The 17,857-nt window shown below is 39.3% G+C and overlaps 1 protein-coding gene across 2 annotated transcripts in view; it reads left to right on the top strand.

Moving 5' to 3' along the window:
• The window catches only part of PTDSS1 (phosphatidylserine synthase 1), a 71,408-nt gene that overhangs the window by 23,019 nt on the left and 30,532 nt on the right, over positions 1-17,857 (top strand). For both annotated transcript variants that reach the window (XM_081071145.1, XM_081071146.1), the window contains exons 3-8: positions 1,149-1,193; positions 4,040-4,164; positions 9,114-9,272; positions 12,395-12,546; positions 15,556-15,697; positions 17,642-17,754. In XM_081071145.1, coding sequence (XP_080927271.1) covers positions 1,149-1,193; positions 4,040-4,164; positions 9,114-9,272; positions 12,395-12,546; positions 15,556-15,697; positions 17,642-17,754 — 736 coding nt within the window. The remainder of the gene's footprint in view (positions 1-1,148; positions 1,194-4,039; positions 4,165-9,113; positions 9,273-12,394; positions 12,547-15,555; positions 15,698-17,641; positions 17,755-17,857) is intronic.

Genomic DNA, 17,857 nt, shown 5'->3' with positions numbered 1-17,857 from the left:
CCCCAGTGAGCACAGTCTGTCCCACTGTCACTTCTTCAGCAAATTCTAATGGAACTGCTACTGCCACAATCACCAGTACCACCTTCACCCGTGTGAGCAGCGCCACTTCCCCCACTACTGTCCCTGCTGGGCAGGGCCCGAGAGAAAAGGAGAGAGGAAAGAAAAGTTGTACATATTGGCCTTTACTATCACCAGCTCCGGAGGTTAAGTCTGACATGTGTACAACTAAAGAACTGAGCTCTGGTTATAAAGAAGGCTGGGCAGCAAGCTGTGGCATCTCCCCTGGAGATATGGGATCCATAATGCTGGAAATTCTCCAAGTGTAGGAAGGCCGTCTCAAAAGTGTGGGCAGCCCCAGATGGGTCAGATGCCCATGGCAGTGTTCAACCGTTGCAAGTTGTAACCTTCAGTTGGTGATAAATCAATGTGGCAGATTAAGGCCCAGCTTGCTTGGTTTCTTCTACTTTTTTTTTTTTTAAATGAAATAAGATAAAAAATAAAATCTATCGGTGTATCACTTACAGTAAAAGTTAATTGTGTGGAATCTGCATCTGTGTAGAGGAACTTGTTTGCCAGGTATAAGGTATTTTGTTACCACAGTTCATGATCAAAAGCTACTGCACTAGCATGTTCAAGTGCTCAAAGGGTTTGTTTTCAGTCTCACTCCCACCTCACTGATTTTCAAAGCACAGTAGTTCTCTCTTTTTCATTTTCAGAGTCAGAGTCCGCCAATCCACCCCTCTCCCACCACAAGTACACACAATGTCCAGAACCTCTTTCCCAGAGCTCCTGGGTAGCAGGGAGATTTCACTTGTTAAGTACAATATGTATTACATACACTTAAAGGCTAGCCTGGTAACCTACTCACTGTTATAACATTGTTTCCATGGGAAATAATGATCTGAGTCTAAAGAAAAAATTAAAAAACAAACAAAAAACCTTTTGTGGAGATTGATGCCTGTTATGACTTTGGCTGTGGTTGTTACAATGTGGATAAAACATTTCAACCTAGACTTTGACTTCAAAATATCTATGTAGAAAAAGAATTTTAACAGTGGAGAGCTTTTTATTATTTATGGAGACCGGCAATATATTCTTGTCTCTGTTTGAAATCATTTTGTTCTAACCTTATAATGTTCTCTCCACAGGTCCGTTTACTCGACCTCATCCAGCCTTATGGCGAATGGTTTTTGGTGAGTTACCCATTAGATTTGAAAATATATTCTACTTTAAAAAAATCTTTTTCTGTATATCATCGAAACAGTTTTATTTACCACTCTACAGTAAAACTTTATAGCTTTTTATTTCTTGGTGTTCCTAATGTAAATTTTTTATTAAAATCTTTGCCACAAAACTGGTGATAACAAAAATTCTAATACATTTTTGTTTAGAGTTTTGTTTGGAGTGTTTCAACTCCACTTAACCCCTTTCTTATGCTGTTGTCTCTTAATATATACAGGATTTGACATGGGGAATACATAAGGCTTGGTTTTCTTCATGCATCTTCGTGTTTCTCTTTGCTAGTGCAAGCTCAAGTGCATCCTATGAGCACATTGGTCTCCTCAGCACCAGTAGGATTGAAAACCCAGCAATCTCCTCAGTTATGAATGAGAAAGAACTTGGAAAAGGGAGAAGTCTTTAGACAAAGAGCCCTGATTTGAACTAAGGTTTAGTGATAAGCATCTAATATAAATATTGGATGTCTCATTTTCATTTGATTTCTAGTCCAAATAGTCAAATCACCTGAATGGATTTTAAAATAGATCCTCAAAACTGTAGCTGTTGGTTTCATCTTGCCTAAATAAGATATCAAATAAATTATTTTAACTTATGAAAATGTAATCTTACCCAAAAGGACCCTAAAGATGGACATTTTTGCTCAAGATTGCTTGTTTTTCTTTCAATATTCAGAGATCATAAGTAAATTTCTTTGAATTTAGTGGTCAGTCTTCATCATTTGCTCAGTAGGTGTTCACTGAGTACCTCTGTGTGGCAGGCTGCTCTGGCCCTGAGGCTGCACAAGAGGGCCAAACAGCCCAGGAGTGACACTTCCAGGCTGGAGGGGCTCCAAGGAGGGGAGACAACTATAGCAAACAAACTTAAACAAATCAATAATCAAAAATATCAGCTGTTGCTTAAATGTTAGGACATTTATTAAAACCGTATGAGGTGATAGTGACTGGATAGCTGCTTTTGCGTGACAGGAGGCTTGAAGGCAGGATGCTTAATCGGAAACTTGCATGCAAAGAAGAATCTAAGCATGCAAAAATGGGAGGTGGGAGGCAAGGCCAAGGAACTGCTACGAAAATGGTCCCCAGCTAGATAAAGCTTCATGTGTTCCAGACCATTGTGGCCAGGGCATTGCAGTTCCCTGGGGAATAGTGAGAGAGTGGTCAGAGTTGGGTGTAGATGGAAGCCTACGGGCTTGTGGGCCAGTAAAGATTGTAGATATGAACAGTGGAAAGTCATGGGAGGATTTTTTGCAGAGAAGTTACATGATTCATTTACACTTTTAAAAAGATAATCCTGGTTGCATCATACTTACATCTTAATATTGAACTTAATAGTATTGCTGATTGAAGTTAAAAGTTATTTTCAGCTAGTTGACTACATCTGAGTTTTTTCTATTTCAAGTGGTCCATTATAGGTAATGAGCAGTTTTATTTTTTACCTGAGATCTTTTTGGGATTATGGAGCCCTTTGATAATTTGATAACTATAGACTCACACACACACATGCATGTTCTCACACACAATTCTGCATATTATATCTGGGCTTCACAGACATTGAAGTCCAACCATGAACTCCAGTTTAAGAACCTTGCTCCACAGATACTTTTTTTCTGTCATAAAGTAATTATTTTGAAAGGACTATAATAAAAAAGTATAGTGGGGAGCATTTGAGGTGAAAATTTGTAAAAATAGCTGGTACGTAAGGACAAACCTGAGGAGAACTACATACCTACATGCCTAAAAACGTGCTCCCTGTTCCCTGGGATGCATGATTTGGTGGGCCATGCTACTCTCAAACCCCTGTTTCCAGCTCTCCAGGGACCAGGAGCTCCCTGTTGGAAGGTCTGGCACGGGCGGCCATTAACAGGGGATTCCATTCCAGCCACGGGTATTCTCTCCTCTGGAGTGGCTCTTTGCAGATTAGCGCTGAGCCAAATTTGGATGGGGTGCTGTGATCCAAGGTCATTTGTATCACAGTATCTAGATGTCTTACATTAACATTTTCATTCAGCAGGTTCGACAGAAAGAAATGACAAAGCCACTGGTGATTGGTTTTTAAACCTTTCTAAAATATATTAACAGGCTTTTGCCTTCTTAAAATAGATTAACTTTATTTTTAAATGACCTGGGATGATTAGGATACCAATTATGATATGATGTGATAGTAACATAATGCCCGCAAGGGCTAATATCAAGTGTTAAGATGTGGATGAGTGGCCCTGGGCCACCTCTCGCACTTCACGCTGGTCACTACTGAAGTGTCCCCCAGACTATGCTGTCCACACTCAGCCTTGCCCACCTCCATCCACCCTCCACACAGCAACCAGAATCAGCTTTGTAAAATGTTACCTAGATCATCTTATTTCCCTATTTAAAACCCATCAAGTGCTCCTTGTTTTATCTGACTCTTACTTCAGTGTCACTTTACTGCCTTCCCCTTTCTGCCATCACCCCAGCCACATGCCAGCTTCCAGATATTTCTCTTTCCAGGGACTTACCTACATACCTTTCTCTGCCTGAATGTTGCATCCACCCGTCCACCCCCACCCACGCACCCTCTGTCTGCCCGTCCTTCAGATCTCAGCTTAAGCATCATTTTCTCATCAACTATCACTGACCCTCTCAATCTGAATTAGGACTGAGTATCAGACTCTCATCAAAGGGAATATAAGATTGTAATGGGAGTCTCAACACGCTTTGTTACAAATCAGTTGTCTGCTTTGGCCATAAGTGATTTGAGTCTAATGTGTTTTGTGTGTCTGACACCTGGATCTTTCTCAATGTGAGGTTGTTTCTGCTTCCCTCAGGACTCAGTGTGCTCTACTTCCTGTTCCTGGTTTTCCTCCTCTTCCTGAACTTCGAGCAGGTGAAATCCCTAATGTACTGGCTAGATCCGAATCTTCGTTATGCCACGAGGGAAGCAGATATCATGGTATGTACTTGTCGGTGGTCTCAGAGAAATTGGTGGGCTCTTGGTTGTAGGAGGAAGTTGGTTGTACGTTCTAAATTGTTCTTTTGCCGTAATTCTTGTGTAGATATATAAAAACCAAGTCTCGGCAGGTTGATGAGGTACGTGATATAGTCAGGGAACTGAAATCCTCACTTGGAGCTAAGGGGGATGGTAAGAAGAGTGGACATTATCGTCAGATGGCCTTGGGTATGAATTGTGCCTCTGTCACTTGTTAGCTGTAGGATTTTAGGCAACGCAGTTTTTAGCCTGTTCTCTTTTTAATAAAGTGAAATAATATTTATTTTGGGAGTTTACTGTGAATGAAATGAAGTAACATTATCTACGAAGCCGAGCATGATGACTTGCACACACCAAGTTTTCAGTGATGGTGGCGGCAGCTGCTTCATCATTGTCACCCTCAGCACCTCTGTTTCCCACTCTGGCCCTGATGCCATGATCCTTCCTACCTGCTTACATGAAGGGCCAGTTGTAATGATTTAGTCCACTGCACTCATTATTTTTATTAAACCACAGAAAATAACTTTATTCTTATCTAAAACTACTGACTATTTTATACTATAATGCTGTTCCTCCCCCCTTGCCCTCCCCTTGCCCCCGCTTTTTTAATGCCTAACATTTGGTACAGATTGAAGAAAAAGCTAGTGATGCTCAGAAAAGGAGAACACACTTTTGGGCCATAAACAGGCCCTTGTTCAACAAACAAGAAACAATGGGAAGGGACTTAATAAAAGGTCTGAGAAATAATCCTTCCACCGTATTTGAGATTGGTCAGACTCTTGGAATGGTGTTTCTAGAATTTTTTCTTTAACTTTTATAAAAGACATACTATAGCCAAAAATAAAAATGCCAAAAATTACTTTAAAATCTCAGGGAGAAAAGTCTGTTGGGGTTTCTTACTCTAAGGAAGAGGCTGGCACAGGGTGACTTACAGCTTCTAATGATGACAGTAACAATTATGACTGTTATGGTGAAGACGATAGCAGTGACTGATTGTGGGTTGTCAATTCTGCCAGGTGCTATGCTGGGCTTTATATTGAGTTTGTATAAGCTTCTCACATGCATGCCCGACATTAATATCCCCATCTTACCCATGAGGAAAGAAGCTAAAAAGGATGAGTATTTCACTCAGAGCACAGGCTGGTAGGATCCCTTTGTCTCTGAAACCCGTACTTTCCCTTTGGACTGGTCTTCAAGTATATAGTTCATGTATATAGTTATAATTCTAAGTGCTTTGGCATTCACAGAAGTCTGTGAAATAGAGATTAGGAGAAGGATACCTCAGATAAGATATTTTCCCTCACAATTTTCTTGGGCTTTTGAATAAACTGACTTGTATGTGGATTTCCAGGTGAGTCTCTGTTGATCCCATTCTCACAGCAAGGTGGGGGGGTTAAATCTAATAATGCTTTTGACATCTAGCTTCCTTAGGAATTTGACATCACAAGGACATTCGTTTGTCACAATGACAGCCCCAAAAGACCTGAAACCAGCTTTTGAAATCTAGTTTTCAAGTATTGGCAAATTCTTTCTCGCTAAAAAATAGAAGCATGAGCCTGTTTTCAGCTTTTAGGCTTCCAGCTGGTGCTAGAAAACCTCAGTCTGTATCTCTAATATCTAATCACTTTCTACTACTTTATAGTAATCTCTCACAGTTCTAAGGACTGTGATGGCTCTAGAGAAACACCTTCCCTTTGATAGAATTGTGGTAAGGAGAAAGATCTTCATGCAAGACAGAGAGTCTATAGTTCCCTGGTTCCCAGGATCATCTGCTCTCCTCACTTCCTCAGTGCTGCTACCTACTCCTAATCTTGATAGGCTCGAGTCCTTGCCGGGTACCGCACGTTGAAATTTAGATTCCCTTTTCCCTTACAATTACATTAATAAAATAGGATTTGGGGGGGGGGTCATTGAAACCTTAGTAGAGGCAGTTTTGTGTGTGTGTCTGTATAATTGTCTGGAAAGTTTCCTACTTTTCTAAATATTAATCCTACTCAAAAATATGTGTTCTAAGCTTCAGACAAGCTTTGAAAGCACATCTCATTTGTAAACTGGGTTGTCTGAAGCAGCAGTCTTCCATTTAATAAATAAGCTTTTCCTGTGTGGTAGATACCATGCTGGTGGTAGTGGGGAAAAGTGTAGGAACGCTCCCTGTCCTCTTGTAGCGTAGAGCCTCCAAGAAACAAATGGAGCAAATATTAATAATTGTTGGCTCCTTTTCTTATATTCAAGGTAACTTCAACACTTTCAAAAAATTTTATCAACACATTACCTAATCATATTTCATTATTACCCCTCACATCTTGGATTATTTTCCAACAGTTCTCAGATATTATATCTAAGATATAGGGACTTCTTTTTTCCTTCAATATAACTGCAGTGTCATTTTCAATTGTTTATCAGTTAACAGTATGCAGTGTTCAAATTTCCCCAATCACCTCATAAAGGTTTTTTCACAGTTGGTTTGTTCAAAATAGGATCCAGACAAGGTCCACACATTGCATTAGCTACAGTTCTGAAATCTCTTTTTATCTATAGTCCCGCCTCACCTCTTTTTACCTTGAAGTTCATTTGTCAAAGAAACCATACTGTTTATTCTATAGAGTTTCTCACGTCTGGATTTTGCAACTTGCATTTGCAGGGTATCATCTAACATATTTCCGTGTGCCCCATATTTCCTGGAAACTGGATGTTAGATGTAGAAGCTGATTCCAGATTCCAGTTAGTTCTATGTTCTATGGTGGGACTACTCCATAGGTGGTGTTATGTGTCACACTAGGAGGCACATGCTGTCTGGTTGTCTCTCTTTTCATAACATTAAGATTGATCATTGGGGGTCAGGAAGTCAACATTAATTTTAAGATGTGCCATGAATTATAGGTATGGCTTTTGGGAGGGGGAAAAAAAGAAACCTTATATTAAATGCACCAAACATTGTAATATATTGGAATTTTCATCCCAATTCTTTAACTATTCCAGTGTGTAAAGAATGTGTCATAGAACCAAGAAAGCATGATGTGTGCAGGACAATAAAGGGAAAGAAATGGGTGCTGTTAGAACTTACAAAAGGGACCTAATCTAGTCTGGGAAGTCAGGGTAGGCTTCCATGAAGATCTGATGTTTAAGCTGATAACTGAAAAGTGAATGGGAGTTGGCCAACCAAAGTGAGGGTAGAGGGTTGGGGCCATTATTCAGGAAGGGAGTATAGCCAGTGAGGAGGCCCTTACTTGGGGGAACTGAGATCAGTCAAGAGCTAAAGGAGAGTAAAAATCAAGAAGCAGAGGAGGGCAGTTTCTGAGGCTGGCGAGATTCAGATAAGGAATTTGGATGTTATTCTAAATGTAATTAAAGGCCGTAAAAGACCATGGAAAGTTGGTATTTAGGGCGTCAATTAATAATACCCCCATCACCAGTCGAGTTTGGAAACAAAAAAAGTGCAGCATATTGGCTTGATTTCTTCCTGGAAAAAGCACAGTGGAGCAGATAGCTTTAGACTTGGGCCATGTGGCCTTGCTAATAAAATCCCCTTTTCCCCTGAATTAGTCAGGCTTCTCCTCCCCATCCTCCTGGACAACCACAAGCTTTTCCTCAAAAGGAGGGAGCAGGTGAGAACTCTCTGTGGCATGTGTAGGCAAATAATGTCCAAAGACTTTGGAGTTCATATGTTCTTCTTCCACGGTTACCAACTGTGAGAGAGTGGGGCAGGAGGCCTAGAGCGTGTAGTATGGAGATCCTTCTACACTGAGAAGGATGCCATACCCAGCTCCCGGCACACACACACACACACACACACACACACACACACACACACTCACACACACTCAAAATGATCTGATTCATAATCTGAGAAATCATTTTGTTCATAGAGAATCAATTACAGGAAGCAAAGGTGAATACAGAGACCAGTTAAAAATCTCTATAGTCTTACCCTGGACGTGGGTACTCAGGTACTTATTAGAACATCATCTGTACTTTTTTGAATACCTGAAATATTTCATAATTTTCAAAACTATCGTGGACATCTAAGCAAGGAATAATAGTGTTGGTGAGATGGAGAAAAGAAATGCTTGGGGAGGTAAAATGAATAGGACTTGGTATTGGGCTAAGTGTTGGGCAGTGGGGGTGAGGATGGAGCCATGGAGATCAGCCCTCAGACCAGTTGGGAGGTAGGCAGAGTTTTCTGTTACCTCCATTAAGTAATGTTGATTTTAAATTGCTTAAGGATATATTAAAAACAAAAAGATATTAAAAATGGAACCAAAATTCTTAAAAGTTCTGTAATTTTTTAATATTTGAATTATTTAATATCTGATACATTTTGGAGTTGGGGTCATTCTGTTTTTTCTAGTTTCTGAAGTTGACTGCTTCAGCTTTTTTAGTATAAGCATTTAAGGCTTTACACTTCCCTCTAAGCTCTGTTTAACTGCATCCCATCATTTTTGATAATACGGTATTTTTATTATCATTTAATACCGAATATATTTTAAGTTTCTATTATGATTTCTTCCTTAATCCATGATATTTAGAGATGTGTTTTTAAATTTCCTAACTTGTTGGGATTCGATTTATTCCTTTTTTTATTGGCATTTTATTATGTTTTTGTTACTGGCCTTAGCATAGCTACCTTATGGTCGGGTGACATAGCTTCCTTAGGATGTGTTAAGCCTTTGTAAAATTATTTTGTTTCTCATTTTAACCCAGGTTTTGCAATTCAAAGCAAAACAGTTCTAATTTATAAGTTCTAACACTTGTCCATTTTTCCTCAAGAATCTTCAGTTATTAAAATTGTTTTATTGGGCAGGACGACATATGTCAGTCGTCAAGGTCATATCAGTTCCCATTTATTATCAGAATCCTGGAAGCAAGTTGATTTTTAGAGTATCATTAATTATTTTCCTTTTTACTTTAAACAGGAGTATGCTGTGAACTGCCATGTTATCACCTGGGAGAGGATTATCAGTCATTTTGATATATTTGCGTTTGGACATTTCTGGGGCTGGGCCATGAAGGCCTTGTTGATCCGTAGTTATGGTCTCTGCTGGACCATCAGTATTACATGGGAGCTAACTGAGGTAAGAAGTAGGGATGGGCCACTATCTAGACCCTGCAGTGTGGATAGTCTATATTGTAGGAAGAAGGAAGTCTGTTAGTTAACAGTCAAGTCCATTCTCCAGCCCCGGTGTTACAAAACTGTTTTTAAACCACCCCTTAGGAATATTTTATAGCTTTCTGAGAAAAAAAGTAACTCCTTGTTAAAATCTGCTTCTATCTCACAAATCTTAAAGAGAAAAAAGTGAAATAAAGCTAAAGAATGAAGTTGAAATCACAAGTGAGACAAATAAAGGGTACGTAATGAGATCTGCTTAAAAGTAAATACGTAGTTTACCCACTAACTAGTTTCCAGTTTGAGATAAAAAGGATTGTGGTGTTTAGGAATTATAGAGGCATCCATGATACTTTGTAACTAAAAAATGGATTCTCCATATAGCTCTAATATCTCAGTAATTGAAAGTATTCTCATTTAATGAATGAAAGAGATATATTCTTGAAAAACTGTTAGCAAAATGAAATTTGGGAACTAATTCATTTATTGTTGAGTTATTCTTATTCATTCCCAAGGAACAAAATTTGGCTATGTGCACAGTATGTTTCTCAGTAGCAGTCATTATCCTGACCCCAACTTAGAGAAGCATGCCACTTAGATATAGCTTTTATTAATGTGCCTCTCATGGCCCTGGAGTCTAGAATTATAAGTTCAGGATGTCAGCAGGTTTGGTTCCCTTTGAGAGCTGTGAGGGAGAATCTACACCAGTCTTTTCTCTTAGCTTCTCATGGTTTGCTGGTCATCTTTGGTGTTTCTTGGTTTATGGCTCATCACCCAATCTGTGCTTTCCTCTTCACATGGCATTCTCCCTGTGTGCATTCACATGGCGTTCCATTTATAATGCCACCAGTCATATTGGATTAGTTCTTGTCCTAATAATAACTATTTAGTGTTTGTCCATTACTCTTAAGACAAAATCCAAACTTGTTACCCAGCCTACAAGGCTTGATGTTAATTGGCCCTGGCCCACCTCTCCATCCTCCTCGAGACCCCTCTCCACCATGCTCTCCGTGTTCTTGCCATCTTTGCTTTCTTTGTTTCAAAGACTGTGTACTTTCCTCCCACAGAGCCCTCCTCCAAGCTGTTACCTCTCTTCCCTACTCTCTCCACTAGCTATGCTCCATGTTGGTACACCAGAAATAGAGCTCCTGGACCTTCTCCTTTGAGATGCTCAGCACATTTTAGATCAGGGATGTCCAAACTTTTTCAGCGTTTTTTACCAAGGGCCATATGCAGTAAAATACACAAACAGCCGGGCCACTCACTCGAGGTGAAGTACGTATTGCCTCACCTGGTTTATTTAAGTAAACTAAATATATTTTTGGAATTTGCTGCGGGCCAATTAAAAATGGATTATGGGCCGCAGTTGGCCCGTGGGCCGCAGTTTGGAACCCCCGTTTTAGATACTTGATAAGTGCTTCTTTTCTGCTAAACATTATGCATTGAGAGGGCAGGGCCCATATCTGCATAGTCCCAGATGCTCTGCCTACAGCATGCAGATAATTCCCAAATCCCTCGTGAAGGAATGAATGTTACTACTACCTCCAGGTCCTCCTACTCAGGTCTCTCAGGGACCCATCTCATCCTTAGAATCTGGTACTTTCTAGGAAAGCCCCTTAGGCGGAAGTATGTCCACCACAGCCCATTCCCCTGTATCGCTTCATTTCAGCAAATATGTGTCATCAACTCTTGCTGAAGTTTCTTTCTTCCCTAAGGGCAAGAGTTAATACTCCATCTCATAGCTGGGAACTTGGGACTGTATCTCATGGGAAGTAACTGGCCCTCCTGGGGTCAGAACACAGCCGCAAACCATCACATACAGTAGCTGTTTTGCATCTTCTGGTCAGCAGGCATGTTAAGAAGGCAAACTCCTCATATTTGTAATGTTTTACAGTCTACCAAAGCCTTTCATGAATAGTTTCATGGTGTAGTGTTCATTATATTACTTCAGCCATTTGTAATTACGGGTTGCCTCTCTCCAGAGAACTCCCAGACGATGTCTCTGTAATTGCAGACCTTAAAATGAGCCTTCCCACAACAGAGCGTTCTGCTCTGTACACAGCTGATAGGCCCTTTGTTTTGAACAAAAGGATTTCCACAATAGACTTCAGTGCCACCTTTGATCTTACTGTTCCCCTTTCTGGAATGTCTTCATCTCTGTCTCTCAAAACCACTCATTTCTGTCCTCAATGATGCCACTCCAATATGTCTTCCTTCCAGAAGCCTTTTCCAATTGCCATCTGTCAGAATGAATCTGTCTTGTCCCCACCGTGTTCCATTTAGGTCACCATTGTAATAGTTGCCACAGCCTACCTTATTTGGTGGTTCTGGATAACATTCTGACTCTTGCCTTGGAGATCAAGAATCTTGACTTCCTTTTTGTCTCACCACCTAGTAGCACATCACAGGAGCTTAATAAAAGATTATTATTATTGTGAATTGGTTAGTGTGAAATTTCCTATTAAGCTATCAGTTTCCTACATCATGTCATCAAGACCTAACCTTTCTACTTTGATAGCTTACTCACTTTTTTACCCAAATATCTTTGGAATATTTCTATAATGCACAGCTTGAATATAAAGCTGATAACTGTGAGTATTATGCTCATGCTTTGTTGGCAGATATGAAAACTTTTCTCCTTTTCCCTTCCTGGGTCCTTGTCATGTTGTCATTAGCCAATGTAATTCATCAGTAGAATTTTTTAGAGGGACCTTCATTTCTTTAAAGCCCTACGTCAGAAGAAGAGCTGTTTGAATTAGTACTGTTTGCAAACCATCCACAATATGAAAAACAAGAACCAGAATACAGACCATGTTTTTTTTTTTTTAATACATTAGTAAAACCTAGTATGTCAACAACATTTCCTAAAACAATATACAGAGGGTGTCCAAAAAAATGTATACACATTTTAAGAAAGGAAAAAAACTGTATTAAAATTGTGATACCCAATATATACCGATAACAAAAGATGAAAATAAGCCATTTATATATGTATTTTTGGCACCCCCTGGTATTATTAAAGGGAAATTTATCTTTTCATGTGGTATCCCAATTTTCCTTTTTACAACCATCATCTGTTGTGTTTCTCAGCTTTTCTTCATGCATCTTCTGCCCAATTTTGCTGAGTGCTGGTGGGATCAGGTCATTCTGGACATCCTGTTGTGCAACGGCGGCGGCATCTGGTTGGGCATGGTCGTTTGCCAGTTTTTAGAGATGAGGACTTACCACTGGGCAAGCTTCAAGTGAGTTGTCTTCTTTCTGGACATCAGTTACAGTTTTTCACACTGTATATTTAACTATTGTAGTAGCATGCAACGTTAGTACAGGCTTTGATGATGAAGAATAAATTATACATTAGTAATTGAAACTCATAAATGATTGTAAACCTAATTTCAGGCATTCATTCAAAAAATGCTAAATCATTACTATTTTCTCAAATCCATCCCCTCCTTTTTGTTCTTATGCCTCACCTGCAATCAAGATTAATTAGTCCCCTGTACCCAGATAACCCCTCAAAGCCTCACACCGTTGCTTGACTGATCTTTTTAGGAATGTCCGATTCTTCATGTCATTTCCCCATGATCGCTACTCATGGTCTTCAGGACAAAGTGTACATCTGTGGTCCCTTTCTCCACACTCTCCTGAGCCCGTGTACATATTCTTTTACTGAGTTTGACCTGTCTTCCCATGGGCCAGGCTGGCTGGTCCTTTTCTTTCCTGACTCGGGTCACTTGTTAACTCTTCAGGTAGTCGTCTCTGATTTTATAACCTAGCTGCATGTTCCTCCTCTGCTTCTGTGGAGGACAGTGCACACTTCCATCGTTCTTTATCCTGCCTTTCTGAACTTGTACCTCACTTTGACTGTGGCAGGAACCCTGCCATTGATAAAGAGGAAAAGAACAACGGTAATGATAATGAAAGTAGTAGTTGTTTTTATTGTGTTTAAATCTTTGCTATGTATATAACAAAGTATGAGCATTTCCCAACATTTAAATATTCTTCTAAAACATGATTTTGAAGGGTTTCATTGTGTCCCAACCTATGGACAAATGATAATGTATTTAACTAATTCCCTAATTTTACAGCAAGTTAGTTGTTTCATAGTTTTCATATTTATAATGAAGTCTAGAGTGAACATTCTTGAACATCTATCTTTGTGTGCATCTCTTTGTGTGCATCTTTGTGTGATTTAAAAAAAAATAAGTTCTTAGAAGTACAATATGCCAATTTATATTCTCACATGTATACACCAACGTATATATGTGTTCATTTCACTATTGCTTTGAATTTTATTTTTAAACCTTTGCCAGTTTTATTACACATGAAATTGTGTGATATTTGTGTGAAATTGTGTGAATTTCATTTCTATTTCTATTGAATTCTTTTGTTAGTAATTTTTTTAGATTAAGGATATTTACATTTTGTCCTAAATATGACTTTATTTTTCATTTTGTCATCTTCTAATTTTGTTTGTGGTAGGTTTGCCATTTAAACTTTAAAAGCTTTAAATTTTTTTGTTTAGGTAAATGTTAACTGTATTTTCTTCTAGTTCTTAAATGGTTTAGTCTTTTTATTGTAAGTAACTTATTGAATTGATCTCAAATTTATTTTGGAATATGATGTAAACGGGAGATTTGTGTTTTTGCAGTTGATTAACCAGTTTTCCTCATCCATTTTATTAATAATTCTTTCTTTGGCTAGTCACTTGAAAGCATGCTTTTAAATATATTTAAGGCAGTATAAAATGTAAAAAAAAAAATTGTAGCTGTGCTGGATATTACTCCAAGCAAGCTCTATAAACAGTATCTCATTTGAGCTATATATCAATCCTAGAGTCGACACTATTCTCTTCATTGTAGGGATGAGGATACTGAGACTTAGGTTTAGTAATTTGCCTAAGGGCACACAGCTAGCAAGCAGTTAAGTCTGAATTTGCATCAGACTGTCTGGCTCCTTGAACACTGCCATAATGCTTCCCTACTTTCATATATTTATGTTTCAAATTTGACTTGAGAGTCATTTTGTCAGGTTACCAAGACATAAACTAAACTAATAAACAGAAAATTCCATTGGTGTTTTTTTTAAGTTACATTAAATGTACAAACAAATATAGTTTAACTTAAGTTGAATCAACCTCTTCATTCTATTAAAATATTCCAATTCTCGATCGTGCTGTATTACTCTGTTTATTCCCATCTTTCTCTACCTCTTTCCATGAAGTTTTGCCATTTTTAAAAATACAGGTCCTTTTTAGTTCTTGTTTATTTTGGGGTAGTCTGTATTTTTTGTTGCTTTTGCTTTTCTGCTTCAAATCTACTTGCTGTGAGATTTTCTCACTATGTACTTGTTGATGGGAAGGTGAGTGAATGAAGGAACGAACCTGGTTTCCTTTCTTTCCCCTCTCCTCCCCACAAAAAGAATAAAAGGCCTGGCTTGTTTATACTTGTGCCTTCAGCACTTAGCACAGTATCTGAGACATAAAGTTCCTTGATGTAAGTCTTTGTTGAATTAAAGAGTCTTTTCGGTTATTAAATGCTGTTTACCTTGGATTTCGGCTCTCCTGGACTAGTGATGGCTGGAATGCACACCCAGCTCTGAGTCTTGCAAAGTGAGCCTGCACCAGCCAGTTGTTCTCTCTGAGCCTAAATATTCTCCTTTGTAATTTGTGGGCTGTTTGTGTCTGTCGTGAGAGTATGAGATTTTTTTAATTGAGTCATTTCTAGGATTAAAACTGAGAAAGGTTAAAAATCACTGTTCATCAATCCAAGCTGCTCACTCTTCTGAGGAAGAAACAGGGTGAAGAAATGATGCGGGAGACCTCAAGAGTGTGTATTCTGTATTTTACTAAAATGCTCTGACCTGGGAGGCGAACAGTGAGTGGGAATCGGATCCTCACTGGCACCCTTCATCTTCCTGGCCTGGTTCCAGACGGTTTTCTGTAATGCCTCTCAGCTTTTTTTGTCACGAGTTTGCAAATTAAGGCCTCTCCTGGCTCTGCAGTGACCTGACGTCTGTGCTGTGCCTGTCATCCCTGAAATTCCCCAACGAGTAGGCTGCTTTCAGTGCTTCACCTGTGAATAGAGACCATTGTTGGAGAGATGGTTCAAATAGAAAGGAATCTTTTTGTTGGGAGTATTGGTTGTAAAATAGTCAATGCACAGGTTTTGTTTTGTTTTGTTTCTTTTTTGTATATATTTTTTCCCCCTTCCTTATCGCTTTGGATTTTCACTGCAGCTGTTCTCTTCTTACAGGGACATCCACACCACCACCGGGAAAATCAAAAGAGCTGTGCTCCAGTTCACTCCTGCTAGTTGGACCTACGTTCGATGGTTTGACCCCAAATCCTCATTTCAGAGAGTGGCTGGAATATACCTTTTCATGATCATCTGGCAGGTAATTTTTTAGATATCCAGAACTAGGAAAAGTCTAAAAACCACGCGGGAATTTAGAGGTAATGCTAGTTCACATTGTTTACCAGCTAGATGCTTCAGAAGAGCTAATGTTCTGTAGCTGACATACGGGATAATTAAGCAGAGTGATGTTATTACGCCTAAAGTCTTGCTTCATCATGAAGGCATTTTAAAAGATGGATCTTTGAATTACAAATAAGAAATAGATTAAAATTCCCTGAAAAAGTTCATGTCAGCATCCTTTACCCAGTGAGTTGGGCATTGGATTGCTTTTTAGAATAATCATTTTCATGACCAAAGGAACAAATGCAAGGCTATTTTTATGTTACAAATTCAATGTTTTATTTTTAAAATTGTGCCTCAGCTATTTCACTTTGGGTAATTTGTAAAGAACTAAATAAAGAAGCCCTCTGCTACCTGTGGGAATTGGTGCCCCGGAGGACATGGGTCCTGCAGAGTGGTGTCTGCAGTGGAGAGAAGCTCTTGTCATAAGCAGACCATTGCATGATTGAGGTACTTCAGAGAGTGAAGGTCTTGGAAAAGAATTATCAAACATCTCTGTTTTCCAGAGACAGTCCTTTTTAATTGATCCTCCTTGCCCAGGCTAATTGTTTCACAACTTTGGAAGATTAGCTGAGGGAAACCAGCTTTTTCACCTGATGAGTCTTTCAGAATCACGAGAAATTATAATTTGAACACATATGCACAAAATACTCCCAACATAAGGAAAAAAATCAGTATGTGTCACTTTCAGAAAAGACAGTCCTTGTCCACACATGGCGAATAATAATGCCCATCTCAAAAAATGGAGTTTTTGGATATAGAAGTGTATGTAAGTAATTAGTCACCATGGTTTGGGGAAGTCAGTATGTATAAAAATGGGAGTGTAAATGGACTGAGATTAAGTTTTACCTTATCAGGGCAATGTCAGGGAAGGTATAGGTTTTCTTCTGTTACAAGAACTGAAAAGGATTTTGGATTTTTTTCAGGAAAGATAGCAGTGTGCTCCTAGAATGGAAGCATTCCACAGGGTACACCTTCCCTGAGTGCGAGCATTGTGCTATGAATCGGCTTTCCATGTGTGGTGTTAATTAGTGGACCATTTTTTATTCTATATCCTTGAAATCAGTGCTATGGGAAGAAACACATGTTTTATGTCACTGAAATGAACCTACTGGTCCATATGATATATTCTTAAAGTAGTAGTAACCTTTCCTAGTCTCTGCCTGTTGCTTAATCTGGAGGGGCAATGTAGGCTTCAGGCTCTGTGCATTGAGCTTGTCCCTGCTGAAGTCTCTTTTGTGCTGCTAAGGACTCTTCTGTGAGATGTACTTGGATGCTAAGCTCAGGGGAGATACCCACTACCCCGAGGTGCAACTTGGACCAGCCCTTCGCACCCACTTCTAAGAGCTGCCTTTGGTTGAGGATCTGCTGGGTCCCAGGCATCCAGGCTTGTGCTGAACTAGTCAACAGTCACCCTCAGTGACATAACTCAAGCTTCTTTTGGTTATTAAAGATTTACTTTTCTGTAGTTGCAATTCTTTTAGACCTGGCTTGATTTCTGTAAGGCTGCAGAAAGTTTTCCATGGTACATGCTTCCCATGGTACAGGTTTTCATGATTTCTGCAGTTTTTATAGCATGTCTTTCCCAACTATCCCAGCAGATCACACACATGACCCAAGTGACAATTATGCAAACCAGGAAACATGACAACAGCTGGTGCCTTTCCCACCACCCCCGTACCTCCTCCTGGACCCCCGATTATTTGGTGCCCATATTGTACCGGCTTTTACCAAGTTTAAACAGCAGCCGTTGGAAGATCCAATGTATTTTCTAAAAATGCCTTGAACATACCAATTATTTTTAGTTGTGGAATATCCATTTAAGGGAATATATGATTATGACTAATGCCTCCTTCTTTTTCAGCTGACTGAGTTGAATACCTTCTTCCTGAAACATATCTTTGTGTTCCAAGCCAGTCATCCATTAAGTTGGTGTAGAATTCTCTTTATTGGTGGCATCACGGCTCCCACAGTGAGGTAATTCTATATAAGTTTGACTATCTTTTGAGCATGTTAGCCTGCTTTGTATCCTCCTGTTTAGCATAAGGGAAGTCACATACACCAGCAGGTTTTCCATTAA

This window comes from Rhinolophus hipposideros (genome assembly GCF_964194185.1).
Source record: "Rhinolophus hipposideros genome assembly, chromosome: 13".
In the NCBI taxonomy this organism is placed as follows: Eukaryota; Metazoa; Chordata; class Mammalia; order Chiroptera; family Rhinolophidae; genus Rhinolophus; species Rhinolophus hipposideros.
This window is presented reverse-complemented; position numbering and strand designations above follow the sequence as displayed.